Here is a 19,516-nt window from a genome sequence, read left to right on the forward strand (position 1 = left end):
GGATCCAGTATCAAAGGGGCGTCCCGGCCGTCCACCACAACACTATTTTTGAATCTGTTCGGCCTCCATGACATCACTCCAGGAGTGGGACTCCTCCTGTGACGCCTGGAGGGTATGTTACTTTCTACTCTACTACTGTCTATTCAGTCTCAACGGCCCTGACCAAAACCGAAGTACTGTGAACAGCTTCAAGGAGTTGCCAACATATTGGTGGTGCTTGTCATGGCAGCAACCCTAAGATTGTTGGCAGAAACCAGTGGTAAGGGATACTGTCAAGTTAAAGAATTGGGCCTTCCGGCAGTACGAACAGCCAGTCCCTACAAAGGTTTATTGAACTTTGAGCACCAGGAGACAGAGGAGAGGCCTAAAGACAAGTGAGATAAAGGAAGAGGATGATATGGATGGCAAGTCCTACAGCAGCTGCCAAGTGTTTATTATGTTTTTCCCTCATCTGTTAAACTCTGCCTGTGATTTTATAACACAAAAAAGAAAAATTAACAAACAAGCTTTGAGTTAGAGTACCCACTAGAGGGCACCCCATAAGAGAAAAATAGCAAAAGAAGAACTTTAAAGGATTTAATTTGTAAGCCACAAAATGATATTCATCTTTGTAAATGGAACATCATTACTGCATTAACCAAAATAGCAAATTAGAGATCACAATATAAACAGAAACCTCATTTTGAAAATGCATATGGATACCCATACTGTTTCACTCTGCCTCGGAACGAAGCAGACTTCACTCTATCTCTGCAAATGTCCTACTTGTACTTTCGCATGTAGGAAGCTACTGAAGCTGCTATTTCCGAGCTCTTCTTGTTCTGACCGAAGTACTCCAAAAATTCACCTTTGGGGCCAAGCAGGTACATGATTATCGTGTGATCAACCTGATAAAATGCAAACACAAACAGTGGAGTGGTTATGTAGCAAATCTACAGTGAACGGCATTTACTTTATTTTAGCCTTCTGATGGATATTCAGGCACTGTGCTAGAGGCTCATGGGAAATTGTTCATAACACAAAAACCTTAAGTCATACCATTCCAACTATGCATCACATCATGCACACATCTCTCTATTATAAAAAAAATCTTGCGACGAGACGTGATCTTTGGAAGAGAGACAGAGAGACACTTTCACGTCCCGCGAGACGGACAAGTCAAGTCATACTTACAGTGCATCCGGAAAGTATTCCCAGCGCTTCATCACTTTTTCCACATTTTGTTATGTTACAGCCTTATTCCAAAATGGATTAAAGTCATTTTTTTCCTCAGAATTCTACACACAACACCCCATAATGACAACGTGAAAAGTTTACTTGAGGTTTTTGCAAATTTATGAAAAATAAAAATATTGAGAAAGCACATGTCCATAAGTATTCACAGCCTTTGCCATGAAGCTCAAAATTGAGCTTAGGTGCCTCCTGTTTCCCCTGATCATCCTTGAGATGTTTCTGCAGCTTCATTGGAGTCCACCTGTGGTAAATTCAGTTGATTGGACCTGATTTGGAAAGGCACACACCTGTCTATAGAAGGTCCCACAGTTGACAGTTCATGTCAGAGCACAAACCAAGCATGAAGTCAAAGGAATTGTCTGTAGACCTCAGAGGCAGGATTGTCTCGAGGCACAAATCTGGGGAAGGTTACAGAAAAATTTCTGCTGCTTTGAAGGTCCCAATGAGCACAATGGCCTCCTTCATCCGTAAGTGGAAGAAATTCAATACCACCAGGACTCTTCCTAGAGCTGGCCGGCCATCTAAACTGAGTGATCGGGGGAGAAGGGCCTTAGTCAGGGAGGTGACCAAGAACCCAATGATCACTCTGTCAGAGCTCCAGAGGTCCTCTGTGGAGAGAGGAGAACCTTCCAGAAGGACAACCATCTCTGCAGCAATCCACCAATCAGGCCTGTATGGTAGAGTGGCCAGACGGAAGCCACTCCTTAGTAAAAGGCACATTGCAGCCCGCCTGGAGTTTGCCAAAAGGCACCTGAAGGACTCTCAGACCATGAGAAAGAAAATTCTCTGGTCTGATTAGACAAAGATTGAACTCTTTGGTGTGAATGCCAGGCGTCACGTTTAGAGGAAACCTGGCACCATCCCTACAGTGAAGCATGGTGGTGGCAGCATCATGCTGTGGGGATGTTTTTCAGCAGCAGGGACTGGGAGACTAGTCAGGATAAAGGGAAAGATGACTGCAGCAATGTACAGAGACATCCTGGATGAAAACCTGCTCCAGAGCGCTCTTGACCTCAGACTGGGGCGACGGTTCATCTTTCAGCAGGACAACGACCCTAAGCACACAGCCAAGATATCAAAGGAGTGGCTTCAGGACAACTCTGTGAATGTCCTTGAGTGGCCCAGCCAGAGCCCAGACTTGAATCCGATTGAACATCTCTGGAGAGATCTTAAAATGGCTGTGCAGCGACGCTTCCCATCCAACCTGATGGAGCTTGAGAGGTGCTGCAAAGAGGAATGGGCCAAACTGGCCAAGGATAGGTGTGCCAAGCTTGTGGCATCATATTCAACAAGACTTGAGGCTGGAATTGCTGCCAAAGGGGCATCGTCAAAGTATTGAGCAAAGGCTGTGAATACTTATGGACATGGGATTTCTCAGTTTTTTTATTTTTAATAAATTTGCAAAAACCTCAAGTGAACTTTTTTCACCTTGTCATTATGGGGTGTTGTGTGTAGAATTCTGAGGAAAAAAATGAATTTAATCCATTTTGGAATAAGGCTGTAACATTAACAAAATGTGGAAAAAGTGATATGCTGTGAATACTTTCCAGATGCACTGTACAACCATTAGAAGCAAGTCCCGTGATGCTCATGCAGGGCAGGTTAGAAATAATGGAAGCAGGAAAATTCAAAAGTCTCAAAAAAAAAAAAATAACAGTAAAGATCGCATTAGTGCAAACAAACGGAAGACATTACTCGGTGAAATAACGGAACGGCGAAAAGAGATCGCATAGTGTTTGAGGATGTCTGGGGGAGAAGAGAGACAAGGCATTGAGACAAAAAGGACAGCCGCTGTACAGGCTTTTAAACGTTTGAATCGCTGTGCGAAATGCAGATCACGCGGCACGGCAGCAGCAGCAGCAAGCCAGCAGCTGATCGAGCAAAGAGGAGATTAAAAAAAAATGTTTTTGTCTCCCATTGTATCACCGTTTAAGAGGGGTTTCAGAGGAGCGGCCGCGTCTCCTTGGGGTGCGTTTAAGTGTAGCGCCTTGGGGCTGGGGGATGAGGAGAGGTTGGCGAGCAAAGTCCCACGAGTTATTCATGAACATAATGTAAAAATAGACCATCAGTCTTTAAAATTGCAGTCAGTCTGTCCCTTTGCCTGAAACTCTCTTCAATGGCTGATCATTGAATCAACCCATTCACCCCACCAATCCCTTAAACCTGGGATCTCAAACTCCAGTCCTGATTTTCATTCTAGCCCTTTTCTTAAGTAGTGACCTGTTTTTGCTAATTAACTTCTTTTGAACTAATTTGAATTGACTTGCTCTTGAAGATTCTGACCCCTTGTTTCTTTTTCCTTAATTAGCAGCCAAACAATAATGAGATACAAAACGAATCAAAACATGACCTCCAAACTGTGACCATCATACAATAGCCATCCATCCATTATCCAACCCGCTATAATCCTAACACAGAGCCACTGCGCCACCGTGCCACCCCCTTTACATCCATAAAAAGTTAGAAATAAGTAGCAGTGTTCAGATTTCTTTGCAAGACACTAGAGATTATAGTATCGAATCAGTCAGTCATCGTCCAACCCGCTATATCCTACCACATGGTCATGGGGTCTGCTGGAGCCAATCCCAGCCAGCACAGGCTGCAAGGCAGGAAATAAACCCCGGGTAGGGCACCAGCCCACCGCAGCGCACACACACACACCCACTAGGGATAATTTAGAATCGCCAATGCACCCAACCTGCATGTCTCTGGGCTGTGGGAGGAAACCCACACAGACATGGGAAGAACATGCAAGCTCCACGCAGGGAGGACCCGGGAAGCGAACCTGGGTCTCCTAACTGTGAGGCAGCAGCGCTACCCACTGCGCCACCGTGCTGCCCTTCATACAATATCTGAAAATGAAAAGGGCGGAGGTCACGGGAAAGTCCATTTGCTCAGGTCCCCAAAACATTTTAACGATGTTCTAAGAAAAGTAAAGAAAAAAAAAATCAACAATTCTGAAAATGTCTGCTATTGCACAATGAGAGCAACAACAAGCCATGGAATTAAAGTTCGGCTTTAATTAACATCAAGACTTGCCGCCTCATTAAGCAACTGGTTGGAGTGAAATTGGTCGGAGTTTGAGGCCCTGATTTAGTTGGTCTTCTGTCGACTCACTCACTTTACATTTCATTTCTGTTTAAGGACAGAAATGAAGCAATTCAGAGGAACGATGAAGAAATTCTGGGGAACAAATCTTAAAAAAACAAGTCAATTAAAACTAATTCAAAAAACAGGTCACTAATTAAGAAAAGAGTAAGAATGAAAACCTGCAGCCATGGCAGCCCTCCGGTACTGGAGTTTGAGATCCCTGGTTTAAAACTCACTTAACTCAACAGCAGGGTTGTGCACACTAAAAAGGTAGGAACCAACTCTGGTCAGGATGCCAGTCCAACACAAACACACAATACAAATTTAGAGTCAACTACCAAACTAGCGAGTACCACGGTGGCTCTTTTAAAAAACAATGCACTAAATAAAATAAAGAGATGTCTCCAGCCATGCTGTGTCAACTGGGACAAAAGGAGTTTTAGGGAAAACCTTAAGCTAAGATTTTTGAGAGCTGCGTAATCAGAAATTTCCACACATCTCTATGATGGTTTATAGCTATGAGCTAAACAAATGGACTTGATGGACTGAATGGTCTCGTTTTGTTTGTCATATTTCTTATGTTCTTATGAGAAACAACTATGGAGACTAGCAAGTTTAATGATCCTCCCAATCTTTAAGTCCACTTACAATGTAGTCATTGTCTTCATCCTTCGGGCCCTGGCTGTAATATACTCTGTATGCCCTGGACACTTGTTCTATTTGCTCTGATGAGCCCGTCAGTCCAATAAGCTTTGATGAAAACTCTACAAAGAAAAAACATAGCAAAGGTTGTAGATAAAGGAAGTCCACTTTTAGTTAAGGACAATCTTTTTCATCTTCCCCATTCTAGTTAACATTCCTTGATTCTCTTCTCATGCAGCCTCTTCATTAGCCCTTTCATTTCCACGTGTAATGCTATTTTTGTATGGCAATTAATATTTGTGTAGATATCCTTGCATAAATTAAAATGACTACCTACAGTCCATATGTATGTTCAATGTACACAAAAGGAGCCCCCTGAGCTCCAAACCATACTAACAGACCACCATCTATATGTGGAGCAGCTGCTCTTACAGTGGGGCAAAAAAGTATTTAGTCAGTCACCAATTGTGCACGTTCTCCCACTTAAAAAGACGAGAGAGGCCTGTAATTTTCATCATAGGTATACCTCAACTATGAGAGACAAAAGGAGGAAAAAAATCCAGAAAATCACATTGTCTGATTTTTGAAGAATTTATTTGCAAATTATGGTGGAAAATAAGTATTTGGTCAATAACAAAAGTTCATCTCAATACTTTGTTATATACCCTTTGTTGGTAATGACAGAGGTCAAACGTTTTCTGTAAGTCTTCATAAGGTTTTCACACACTGTTGCTGGTATTTTGGCCCATTCCTCCATGCAGATCTCCTCTAGAGCAGTGATGTTTTGGGGCTGTCGCTGGGCAACATGGACTTTCAACTCCCTCCAAAGATTTTCTATGGGGTTGAGATCTGGAGACTGGCTAGGCCACTCCAGGACCTTGAAATGCTTCTTACGAAGACACTCCGTTACCCAGGCGGTGTGTTTGGGATCATTGTCATGCTGAAAGACCCAGCCATGTTTCATCTTCAATGCCCTTGCTGATTGAAGGAGGTTTTCACTCAAAATCTGACGATACATGGCCCTATTCATTCTTTCCTTTACACGGATCAGTCATCCTGGTCCCTTTGCAGAAAAACAGCCCCAAAGCATGATGTTTCCACCCCCATGCTTTACAGTAGGTATGGTGTTCTTTGGATGCAACTCAGCATTCTTTCTCCTCCAAACACGACGAGTAGAGTTTTTACCAAAAAGTTCTATTTTGGTTTCATCTGGCCATATGACATTCTCCCAGTCCTCTTCTGGATCATCCAAATGCTCTCTAGCAAACTTCAGACGGGCCTGCTCATGTACTGGCTTAAGCAGGGGGGCACATCTGGCACAACAGGATTTGAGTCCCTGGCGGCGTAGTGTGTTACTGATGGTAGCCTTTGTTACTTTGGTCCCAGCTCTCTGCAGGTCATTCACTAGGTCCCCCCGTGTGGTTCTGGGATTTTTGCTCACCGTTCTTGTGATCATTTTGACCCCACGGGGTGAGATCTTGCGTGGAGCCCCAGATCGAGGGAGATTATCAGTGGTCTTGTATGTCTTCCATTTTCTAATAATTGCTCCCACAGTTGATTTCTTCACACCAAGCTGCTTACCTATTGCAGATTCAGTCTTCCCAGCCTGGTGCAGGTCTACAATTGTGTTTCTGGTATCCTTTGACAGCTCTTTGGTCTTGGCCATAGTGGAGTTTGGAGTGTGACTGTTTGAGGTTGTGGACAGGTGTCTTTTATATTGATAACGAGTTCAAACAGGTGCCATTAATACAGGTAACGAGTGGAGGACAGAGGAGCCTCTTACAGAAGAAGTTACAGGTCTGTGAGAGCCAGAAATCTTGCTTGTTTGTAGGTGACCAAATACTTATTTTCCACCAAAATTTGCAAATAAATTCTTTAAAAATCAGACAATGTGATTTTCTGGATTTTTCTTCTCATTTTGTCTCTCATAGTTGAGGTATACCTATGATGAAAATTACAGGCCTCTCTCATCTTTTTAAGTGGGAGAACTTGCACAATTGGTGGCTGACTAAATACTTTTTTGCCCCACTGTATTTGAATAAGATGGGGTATTAAATGGCTGACTGACTTGTAACTTAACAGTTGTACTGCACTCCTAAAACAAAATTTAAAAACTGCATTTAAGATTCTTACCTTTAACATATTTTGCAACGGCCTCTGGATTATCCCTCTCGGGGTCAATTGTAATGAAGAGGGGTGTGAGATTGGGCAGAGTAGGAATTCTATCTGCAAATATTCAAAAATGTGAAGAGACTGTTAAACATTCAAAATCTAAAGGATAAAAAATAAATTAAAATTTCCTTCCCCAGTGGTTTCATTTGTAACCAAAAGTATCTTCATATATATACTGGTCATAAAAATTAAAGGAACACTTTAAAAACACATCAGATCTCAATGGAAAAAAAAATCCTGCTGGCTATCTCTACTGATCTGGACTGATATGGTGAAGTGTTAGGAACGAGAGGATGGCAGCCACATCGTTTGATGGAGATGAATATAATCAACCTACAGAGGGCTGAATTCAAAGACACCCTGAAAATAAAAGGGAAAGAATGATGTGGCAGGCAGGCAGGCTCGTCCATTTGGCTGAAATTTCATTGGAGTAACTCAAAATCATACTCAGTAGTTTGCATACCCCCCACGTGTTTGTATTCGTGCCGGACAACCTCCTAATGGTGTCCTGGGGGATCTCCGCTCAGATCTGGACCAGAGGATCAGTGAGCTCCTTGACAGGCTGAGGCATCGGATGGACCGAAATGTAATGTACCACCTAGACGTGTTCTATTGGATTGAGGTCAGGCGAGTGAGCGTGGTAACCAGTCAATGGGATCAATTCCTTCATCCTCTATGCCACATGAGGCCGGGCATTGTCGTGCACCAGGAGGAACCCAGGAATCCACTGCACCAGCATAAGGTCTATCAATAGGTCCAAGGATTTCATCTCGATACGTAATGGCAGTCAAGGTGCCATTGTCTAGACTGTACAACAACAACAACATTTATTTATATGGCACATTGTCATACAAAAAGTAGCTCAAAGTGCTTTTACATAATGAAGAAAAGAAAAATAAAAGACAAAATAAGAAATTAAAATAAGACAACATTAATTAACATGGAAAAGAGTAAGGTCCGATGGCCAGGGGGGACAGAAAAAACAAAAAAAAAAAACTCCAGACGGCTGGAGAAAAAATAAAATCTGCAGGGGTTCCAGGCCACGACACCATTCTACCTAACATAAATGAAATTACAGTAATCTTTTAAGTTTTTAGGGTTCTCATGGAAGGACTCGATGTAGAGGTCTGTACGTCCCTCCATGGATATGCCACCCCAGAGAGACCATCACTGACCCACCACCAAACATGTTACAGGCAACATAACATTCTCCATGGCTTCTCCAGACCCTTTCATATCTGTCACATGTGCTCAGGGTGAACCTTCTCTCATCTGTGAAAAGCACAGGGTGCCAGTGGTGGACCTTCTGGTATTCTATGGCAAATGCCAATTGAGCTCCACGGTGCCCAATAGAGGACTTCAGGCCCTCGGGCCAACCTCATGAGGTCTGTTTCTGATTGTTTGCTCAGAGACATTCACACTTTTGGCCTGCCTGCTGCAGGTCATTTTGTAGGCTCTGCCAGTGCTCATCCTGTTCCTCCTTTCCCAAAGTAGCAGATACCGGTGGGTCCTGCTGATGGGTTAAGGATCTTCTACGATGGGCCCTGTCCAGCTCTCCTAGAGGAACTGCCTGTCTGTCTCCTGGAATCTCCTCCATGCCCTTGAGACTGCGCTGGGAGACGCAGCAAACCTTCTGGCAATGACACGTATTGATGTGCCATCCTGGAGAAGTTGGACTACCTGTGCTACCTCTATAGGGTGCAGGTATGTCCTCATGCTACCAGTAGTGACACTAACCGTAGCCAAATGCAAAATGAGTGACAAAATAGAAGAGGAGGGAAAAATGTCAGTGACCTCCACCTGCTAAACCATTCACTCCCGTTTTGGGGGTCGTCTCATTGTTGCCCCTCTAGTGCACCAAAGCAGCTGAAACTGATGAACAAGCCCTTCTGCTACTTAACTGGCCAGATCAATAGCTCAGATGTTTCATTGACTTGATGCTATACTCGGATTCAAAAGGGTTCCTTTAATTTTTTTTGAACAGTTTATATATGTGACACAAATGCTATATACAGTATGTCAGACACGCACCCTCTGCTGCCGCACTCACAGTGGCAGTGAAGCCCCTCGAGACCACCTCTCCTGCCCAAAAGCTCGAGCCACAACACTACACTTCTATCAGGACTACAAAGAGAAGACAGAAATCAGCTGCAGCTTGTTCAAAGCTCATCACCAACAATTGTAATAAAGAACAGAAAATGAAAGCACATTTCACCAGTCCAAGCATTATTAGACTGGCGGCCCGCTAGGGACTGAGCTTAACAACTCTCCATTGTATATAAAGCTCAGCACAATCTTACACCTTCCCAGATTTCAGCTTTGATGAATCAATAATTTGGACTGATACATCAGGATAATACTGTTAAACATTTAAAAATGGCAAAAAATAAAAGGTTAATCTTGGTTTTTTCATTGAATAAAATAACCATAACTGCATAGGCTTGCATTTGTTAGCACAGATAATCTTGTGGTGTCACTCTGGTCAAAGCCCTCTACTGACATCATGTAGTAAAGGATAAGGGAGATGCTGCTCCTGGAGTGATAACTGCAACATCCGATCTTCTAGAACTTTCCATCATTTATGGATACTAATGAATGACTTTATCACATTTAAGTAGCATAGAATGCCGAGGTGAGGCGGAGTGGTTAGATTTTCCTAGAGATTTACTTTCCACATTGTCATTGCCTGCTGGATTTTTTGGTTTCCTCTTCTTCCTTGACCTCTGAACATAGCATATGTGATCAAATCAGACATTACAACCATTACAGTCTTATAATATGCCTGAATACAACTGTAATTAGGGTTAGGGATTCCTCCAATTTTTACCTTTTATCTGTTTTTGTAATGGTTTTCTTTTAATGCTTCCAAAGCACTTTCAGTTTCTCATGCAGGTTAAGCTAACTGGCGTCTGCACATTGGCTAATCAGAGGGCAAAGATATCATAAATGCCAACTTGTATTCACAGGTGGCCCTGTGTGACTTTCTCTCTCCTCCGCGCGTTCATCGCCTGCTAAGCCAAAGCCACAAGTAGGCAAATTCAGAGTGCAGATTTACACCCCTGACTGGACCACTAGTGTGCAACAGGCGTTAAGAGTTTTAGCGATCCAAACTATCCAGCGTCGTTCAGAGCTAATCAGTGATACTGTCAATTACTTCAGGCAGCTGCTCAAACGCAGGACTTACTAAACTAATGCAGCAATGCAGATCAGGCAAATGAATGTATAACTGCAGCTTCAACAGACAGCTGGAGGCCAGGAGTGCTGCTGCTGCTGCTTCTAGTCCTAAGCCCCCCCACCTCTTCCACAATTCCACTATCTCTATGACAAAAAGAAAAACCCAAAAGTGAAATAAACATTTTAAGAGGAATTGATATGGAAAAAAAAAATAAAGTTCACTTAAAGCCAACTGCACGTTACCTATCTCCTCCACGGCCTCGATCATTTTCTCCATTTCCTCTGGACAAATATCTGGGCAGTGAGTAAATCCAAAGTAGATCAATACCCACTGCCCATGGAAATCTTCGCTCTTCCTCTGCTGTCCATTGTGATCTATTAGCGAGAAAGGACCTCCGAGAGAAGGCTTCCCAAGAACCCGTTTTCGCTCCCGCTCAAAAGCTGCAATGGAAAAATCCACAGTTGATTATTGTTTCAATTAATCAGGATTTTACATGCAATATTTGTGTAAAACTGCAAGTATTTTATTACAAGATTACAGAGTTGGATTGCTTGCATAACAATAGCACAAGTATGCTCTAGCACACATACAACTCAGAATCTCACGATACTCGGCATTTGCACACGTGACATCAACGATGACCCTAGACACCTAAGAGGAAAGGATTTTGGAAAATGACAAGACAAATAAATGTTTACTTAAGACAGTTCAGGAGCACTGGGCATCGTAAATTAAGATTTCATTTTAACTCCTACCAATAATACACCATGAACAAAGCTGTGCATCCTCTCTGTGACACGCTAACACTGAGGACTTTCAGACAACAAATGAATCAGCAGAGGTGTGTCCAGAAACACGACTGGGACTCCTTTGTACCCACAACTACATGCCTGTATAGCGCCTCACTGGGACTGCGACTGCCAAGGCAGGACTTTTATTTCTTTTTAACTTTTCTTCCTTTTCATTCATTCTGGTGTGTGTTCAGACCATAGTGTGTGAGAGTATATACAGTATATACATACATATACACACACATTATATATATATATATATATATATATATATATATATATATATATATATATATATATATATATATATATATATATATATATATATTGGAACCTCAGGTCACGAACGTCTCTGAACACGTACAAATCGGGTTATGACCAAAAAGTTCGCCAAACTTTTGCATCTGTTCACAACCACACACTCGGGTGACGAACAAGCCAGTTTCCCTTCCGGTTTGTACGCGCCGATGATTTCCGCACGTGTTCAGTCTCTCCCTGTACAGTACATTGTTCTCGGTCAGATGTGCATCGTGCAGAGGGACTCTACCTCAAAACTGTAATCTCCTCTCCACCCAGTTCCTCCTCACATCCTTCATGCCAGAACTCGACTCATGCAAGGTTAGTTTTCTTGGTTGTTTATGGTTCGTTTTTGTATAAATTACGGATTTTTCAAATGTTCATTTTTTTCCCTGTGCTTAAAACTCATTAAAAAAAAAAGTGTTTACAGCGATCAGTTCGTAAGGCTGTAGCATGAACTCCTGCAATGTTAGTTTTCTCTGTTATTCAATGTTTTTACATTTAGTTTACTATTACACTGTGCATTCTATGGTATAATTAAAAATATATATATTTACATTCAGCTCACACGGTCTGGAACGGATTAATTGTATTTACATACAACCCTATGGGGGGAAATTGCTTCAGCCCACAACCAAATCGGGTTGCGACCAGAGTTTTGGAACGAATTACAGTCATGACCCGAGGTTCCACTGTACATGTATGCATGCGTATATACATTTTATATATATATATATATATATATATATATATATATATATATATATATATGTGTGTGTGTGTGTACTGCGGTGGGTTGGCACCCTGCCCGGGATTGGTTCCTGCCTTGTGCCCTGTGTTGGCTGGGATTGGCTCCAGCAGACCCCCGTGACCCTGTGTTCGGATTCAGCAGGTTGGAAAATGGATGGATGGATATATATATGTATATATATTTAATTATTTATATATTTATCTTTCTATTTATACATCTATTTATTTAAAGAACTTATATAAAAAGCCATATAAAGTTCCATCTATTTACCATACATTACAAATTCAAAATAAGCTAATTGACTCAGTATGACCATGGGTGGTTGTCTATGTGAGTGTGCCCTGTGATGGACAGCCATCCCATCAGGGGCTCTGCTCTGACAGACTCTGGAACCACAACCCTGGAATGGAAACTGCAGGTTCAGAAAAATGAGCGAGACACATGACAGGAACAGAGCCATTCAGCAGTCATGTTCAGATTCTTTTCCACCACAAGATGGTGCTAATGTTCTGTCATAAGGGGCAACAGACTAATGCTGGGGTTCTCCACGTCGGCCCTGGGGGCCCACTGTGGCTGTAGGTTTTTGTTCCAACCAGCTTCTATTTTTAATTGGACTCCTGGGCTAATTAAGTGAACTGTACCAAGCAGTTATATGGGAATAATGTATTTTGTTTTCTTTTTAACAATATTTTCCATCTTGATTTTCATTCTGTTTTTTGCCGGGTGTTCTAATTGTTTAATTAATTCATTATCTTCTAATTAGTGGGTCTAATGCTAAAGTAGTTGCAGCCTTTGATCATTCAGTGTTGTTTGCCTAGGTGTCTGCTCTGCTCGTTGTCATTCGTAAGATACAATGAAGGGAGCAAACTGCACAGAGAAAGGGCAAAATATAATGAGATCAACAAAAGGGAGTTAAGCATTTAAATCTCTAGCAAAAATGGAAATATTCCTAATTGTTTCATAAATGTAAAAATCAATTCTGCGGGGCTTTCTTAATGCAGAACAAGAGAAAAAAAAAACAGCCAATTAATTGAGCTCAGTGTTATCAGTTGTTGTCACTGATTAGGAATCTGGTTGGAACAAAAACCTGCAGCCACAGTGGGTCCCCAGGACCGAGTTTGAGAACCCCTGGTCTAATGCACTAAATGACTCAGTCTACACTGTTACAAAAAATGAAAATATTTAATTTAAACTTTTATATAAAAAAAGAAAAACAAATAATTATAAACTGCGGTGGGTTGGCACCCTGCCCGGGATTGGTTCCTGCCTTGTGCCCCGTGTTGGCTGGGATTGGCTCCAGCAGACCCCCGTGACCCTGTGTTCGGATTCAGCGGGTTGGAAAATGGATGGATGGGAATAATTATAAATTGAGTTTTATGGTCAAAAATCACTATTTTTAACATTTTGGTACATTCGGCATTTGTGGTTAAACCTCTCAGCCCAGAACCTCAGAGATGGTTGTTCACACACGTGTGCTGCTGTAAAAGCTAACACTAAAATGGCTGCTCAAGAAATCTTAATAATATTTTCAAAGCCACTTTCTTAATGGAACTACAATATGATTAATTTTAAGTCTTGATGACTTCCAGTTATACAACACCTTGCTTATTTACAGTAGGTGCCATGATTTATGATGATGTGTGTGCTATTCTGACTATAGTGCGTGTACATATATCGATTTATCTACCTGTTTATTTATTTAAAGAGCTTACATAAAAAGCCAAATTTCCCCCCTGGGGTCAAATAAAAGTTCTACAAATCTATCTATGATACTCAAGTACTGAGGAGGTCATTAATGTTTTGAGATTCTAATAAAGATGTGACTTCACTGAACACAAATGATTCAAACGTAAGCGCAGTGAACAGTGTAGTAGTTACTGTTCCTGTCTCAAGGCCCCTCAGCCCTGACTTGGCCGGTACTTGCACGAAATTTTTAATTGGCCTTTTTCACCATGCCAATTCCACAAAAGTTGATTAGTTATTCCACCTTGTCCTGGTATGACAGGCTACAGCCCACCGTGACTCAAAACGGAACAAGCAGCCTCAGGGAGTAGAAATTCAATAAGACAGGCAGACCACCGCTTTTAAAAGTGCAGGCACTCAAAATTAATCTTTTGTATCAAACTGTAAAGTTCATCTGAGCTCTGCTTCCATTACGCTATTTAAGTGAATGGACCAGGACCCCTCATTTGGACACCTACAGGCTTCTTTCTCCTTCTTGAAGTATTTCATCACTGCCAGCAACGCTCCTCCAATTGCAAACGTCACCGCCAGGGATTTCCATGTGACTGGCTACTAGAAAAGAGAAAGCAAAAGGGACCGGCTTGAATTTGGTTCATTTATGCAGAATATTACAAACATCTGAAGGTAACACACATTTTAGTGAAAGCAATTCCCCAGTGTTCAAATTATTTACTTGATATTTCCCAGCTTGCTTCTACTTGTAATCTAAATAACAACTCTGTATCCTTAAAAAGCCTGTCAACTCCCAATTTGATCTATCGCCTTTCATCACAAAGGGTTCAAGAGTGGCAACAGTGCCAGCCTCCCGAAATCTGCTTCTACACCAGGCCTACCAGACAGAATGCTGAAAATGCTCACCGTTGTATTACAGCACAGAAAAAACGGGCCCGAAATTCATAACAGAACGGATGCTAGATGGTATGTCAGTGTTAATCGGTGGATTTACCAGTAGTGGTCTTAATGAATCAGTTATTACAGATTGTTAATGAAAGGTTTCTTACCCCAGATTTCTTTGAACCTTTGGATGATTTCTGCCCTTCAGGTGGCTGTGAAGGTGAGGCTGAAGTCAGCATCCGTGGAGTGGAGTGGAGAAGCCTCTGTGCTGAGACGCATGCTGGAACACTGGAAGCTTGCAAGTGACTTTGCTAAAATATGCATACCAACAGAAAACAAAAGATTAACAGAGAGTTCTAGTTACAAAAACTGCAAGGCTCTCACACAAAACGATGAACTCTGCAGCACTTCCTGCTTAACTGGATGAGAATCTAAGACTCTGAACTGAGATTAGCCGGCTCAGCGCATAAACCAACGACGATGAAGGACGCGGCGCTCCCAGGAGCAGAAGGCCTTTATGATTCCCTGCTTGACACCATCTTGGATTGTGTAAATGCATAATTCCCCTCACCCAGGAGGGTCTGGGCTGCCCTTTGCTCTACTCCAAATTCCTGAACTGCTTAGGAGTTTTGCTCCCCAGACATTTATTTTCACTCACTTTCAGTTCCTTAGAGTTTTCACTTTGCTCTCCTCAGTTGCCATCTGCTTACTAGCAATTGAATTAGAAAAAAATGAACTTGCGCCTGTTATCATATCAACATTTTGAGGTTAAACAGGGTTTAGCAACCTTTTATGTATCTTGCAATTACTCTGAACCTACACTTTTTTGTGACAAGTTTTATTTTTTTGTTTCTACCTTTATATACACACATTGTATAAATGCAACTGGAACTGTATTTTAAAGCAATTTGTGCTATATAAATAATTGCTATTATAGGCAATTGCCCGTTGTGTAATGTCTGTGGTGTGAACCCCAAGCGTGACTAAGAGTCGGAATTCTATGAACGAGTTGTTAACCATGAGTCAGGCTCAGGGTGAGGTGCGGTTATCTGTTTTACATTTTTAAGTCCAAATAACACTTGAGGACAGTATTCTACTGCCACCTAGTGGATGGAATAACTTCACTGCACAAAAACAATCCAGAATATTCCATCAGAGTACAGCCCGCAGTAGATATGCGGTTAGTCACGAAACGCCCCAACATCAGGAAACGCCCATCGCATTACATTGCCACTCTAAGGTGACTCATCAATATTCATAAGTGGGGCGGGGCTTCAACCAATACACAATGGCGAGTAAACATGAAGCTGTAACCTCGGTTGAGTCTAATTTCTGATTATTTTTCTTTTCTTGACACATTTTCTTGTAAAACACTTTGACTTACGTCCTCTGTATGAAAAGGTGCTAAAAAAATAAATTATGTTGTCATTGGCATATTTGTGGATGGTAACATATACAGTATACGTATATACCTACATATATATGTGTGACGGAAGGCCGGGCGCCCTTACACCATATATACCAGGGGGACAAGGGTGGGAATCCCAGCATCTTCCCCGGGACGCTAGATGGCTGCCTCGGACGCCCCCAGGGCTTCATGGGTGTTGTAGTTCTGTGCAGCCCTGTTGGGGTTCCGTTGGCGCAGCCAGGGGGTGCTGCGGCAGGAGCTGCTGGCCCCTTTTGGGCGTTTGTTTCGCCACACCCGGAAATGCAGCCGGATGTCGGCGATCAAGCAAATGGAGCACTTCCGGGTACCCCATAAAAGGAGCCAGCGGCCACCACTCAGCTGCCAGAATCGGGAGGAAGAGGTTGCCAAGGAGGCGTTGTGGATGAAGAGAAAGTGTGTTGACTTGCTTGAATATTGTGCTTGGGACTGTAGGGATTACGGGGAAGACGTGCCCTCCAGCTAAAGAAAAATAAACAGTTTATTTGTTTTACACGTGCCTCCGTGTCAATTTGTGTCGGGTCGGGCGCAATATAGCGCCTTTCTTACAATATATATATATATATATATATATATTACACAGATAGAGATAGATACTTTATTAATCCCAAGGGAAAATTCACATAAAAACAAATACACCGACATATATATCATACATCTATACACGAGTATATAAATAAATACGTTTGACAGACGGGTGGATGTCGTTCAGTTCATCACGCTTTTTTAGGTTATTACTAAAATTAACATTTGAATTTAGCTCAATCTTTCTGATATTTGAAAAATATAGAAAGGCCATGAATCCCCGAAGGATCCCAGTTTCACACACACCGGGTGCCTAATGGCAGCACAGAGTCCAAGCGTGAAAACATTCGATACACGACCTTGACGAGTAAAGCGATCGGTTTCTCCGCCTATGTTCCCCCCGCTTTTCACGGTAAACCCGCATCGACTGATCTGCACACAGACTGCAGTGTGGAATCTGCGGTAAAACGCCACATGCTCTTCTGCCCCGGTACCAGTGTTCATCCTCAGCATCATCACCACCACCATTAGGACCATCAGCAGTAGTTATCATTGGCGCCATCTCACCTTTTGTCGTCCGAATCGATGTGACCACGACACTTGCACATTACCATAACGGCGACAAAAAGTTGAGCTAAGGTGACTCTTCCACAAAACGTTTGAACCGAGCCAGGAAAGACAAAATCCCTGCCGCCTGCACAAAACCATGGTGACTTGAGCCATGATGCGTTCTGTCCTTCCGCATCCCCACTTCCGGGAATGCGTCCGAACGAATAATAAAAGTCGTCTGGAAACGGTGGACGTATTAAATAAGGGTTCCGGGATTTTTACTTATTTTGTGCTAATCGTATTCTTCTGATATTGGCAGTTGGCAAACCGTCTTCTTTATAAGTGCGTTATTTACCTTTTAAATATGTGTATCTGGGAATGTATTTAAAGAAACGAAAGCTGGAGTTGCAATGAAAATCAATAAAGAAGCCCGCTGTAGACTCACGACCACGACTGTTTTAACTTACGCATTCCCCGGACAAATAGATACAATATTGTGCAAATTATTTCAATACGAAATTAGGAAAATTGCATTTTTTATTACAGCTGTTATTACACTTAGCATTTTTTCCAGTCTGAGCTGAGCAAACACAAGAAGTTTCATCAGCCTGACTCCTACTTATGCGCTAATTACGACCTATTAAAGAGTTGAATTGGTCAAATATTAAAAATATAACTTCAGATGAAGAAGATCAAGAACGTTCACATCCCTAGGTAACTGACACAAACGGTTGTTGCATTCTTAAAAAGATTAAATTGGATGTTTTAAGTCTAAATACGTGCGGCACGGTGGCGCAGTGGGTAGCGCTGCTGCCTCGCAGTTGGGAGATCTGGGGACCCGGGTTCACTTCCCGGGTCCTCCCTGCGTGGAGTTTGCATGTTCTCCCTGTGTCTGCGTGGGTTTCCTCCGGGCGCTCCGGTTTCCTCCCACAGTGGATTAGGTGGATTGGCGATTCTAAATTGGCCCTAGTGTGTGCTTGGTGTGTGGGTGTGTTTGTGTGTGTCCTGCGGTGGGTTGGCACCCTGCCCGGGATTGGTTCCCTGCCTTGTGCCCTGTGTTGGCTGGGATTGGCTCCAGCAGACCCCCGTGACCCTGTGTTCGGATTCAGCGGGTTGGAAAATGGATGGATGGAAGTCTAAATACAGGAAATTATTTTCTTTTATACGGCCAAGAGTCCGATAAAAATCTGACAGTGTCTTTCATAAAAAAAAAAAACCGCGACCACTCTGACCAAACTGAGAAACTGGATGGGGGGAATGGTGTTCGCTGCGCGGCGCGTTTGTATTTTAATGGGTATTTGTCGCCATCTTGTGGTCAACTATGGCATACTTGTTTGGAACAAACTGAATTAGCTTACGCCGCTCTAATTCAGGGTGTTCATCACGAAATGTAAGGGTTTATTTCATGACGTAGAAACACAGATATTCAAAATTTCAAAATGTTAAAAGCTGAAGCGCAGCTTTCGAAAATTTAAATATACTTTATTGTAATAGACGTGTCATGTTTCTCCTTCTGATAGATGTCCAAAGGGGGCTACATCCCTAGTAAAGGATCAAACATAATATCATATTTATAATCGCTAACTTGAAATAGTCAAAAATAATACTCCGCATGCTTATATTTGCCATTTTTCACCTTCTGGGTGCAGTTTTATAGGGCTTTGACCACCGCTACAGAATCAAATATCACAAAAACATTGTTCCTTTGTAAAAGTGACAATGACAATAAAGATCTATCTATCTATCTATCTATATGATGGGCAAAAAGTTCAGGAGCTTGTCGCTATTGACTGGGAACATCTCGGACTGAAAGATCAGGGATTAAAGCTCCTGGTGTAGCCCGGGGAGAGAAAGAACAAGATACTGACAGTCCAATGAGTGGTTTGGTAGTGGGGCAAGTAGAGAAATCCCTCTGATCTAAATTGCAGGTAGAAAATTGTAGGTAGAAAACAACGAGTGATATTGTATTTGAATTGTCTAGTATTTCTTTCAGCTGTTGTCTTGTTAGCATTACACAGCGCCTTATTAAGGTACTGGCTATGAAAGGTATTATAAAGCGCAAATTGATTTTTTTCCCCCAAATTCCAGTACTTTCTTTCTAGTTAGAGTCTTGGGCTCTTCTTTGTGAAAATGCAAATATTGACCGAGAGCCCCGACGATGCCAAAGAGCTGAGCAGCCTGAGGGACACTTCATTGATTTCTGCCACAGTGTGTTAAAGAGCGACTGCAGTCAGCGCACAAATACAACTAGATATTGCTGCAGACCGGAG

The 19,516-nt window shown here is 42.3% G+C and overlaps 1 protein-coding gene across 1 annotated transcript; it reads right to left on the reverse strand.

The window, feature by feature from the left end:
- Positions 1-562: 562 nt before the first annotated feature.
- Positions 563-17,467, reverse strand: LOC114664409 (protein SCO1 homolog, mitochondrial). The gene is made up of 7 exons (XM_051918898.1): positions 17,265-17,467; positions 14,896-15,039; positions 14,353-14,443; positions 10,555-10,752; positions 7,099-7,191; positions 4,972-5,087; positions 563-887 (listed from the first exon to the last, which is right to left on the reverse strand). The coding sequence occupies exons 1-7, from the start codon at positions 17,418-17,420 to the stop codon at positions 762-764; spliced, it is 924 nt and encodes a 307-aa protein (XP_051774858.1). The 5' UTR covers positions 17,421-17,467; the 3' UTR covers positions 563-761.
- Between the last annotated feature and the right edge of the window lie 2,049 nt (positions 17,468-19,516).

Source organism: Erpetoichthys calabaricus, chromosome 14 (genome assembly GCF_900747795.2).
Source record: "Erpetoichthys calabaricus chromosome 14, fErpCal1.3, whole genome shotgun sequence".
Taxonomy (NCBI): Eukaryota; Metazoa; Chordata; class Cladistia; order Polypteriformes; family Polypteridae; genus Erpetoichthys; species Erpetoichthys calabaricus.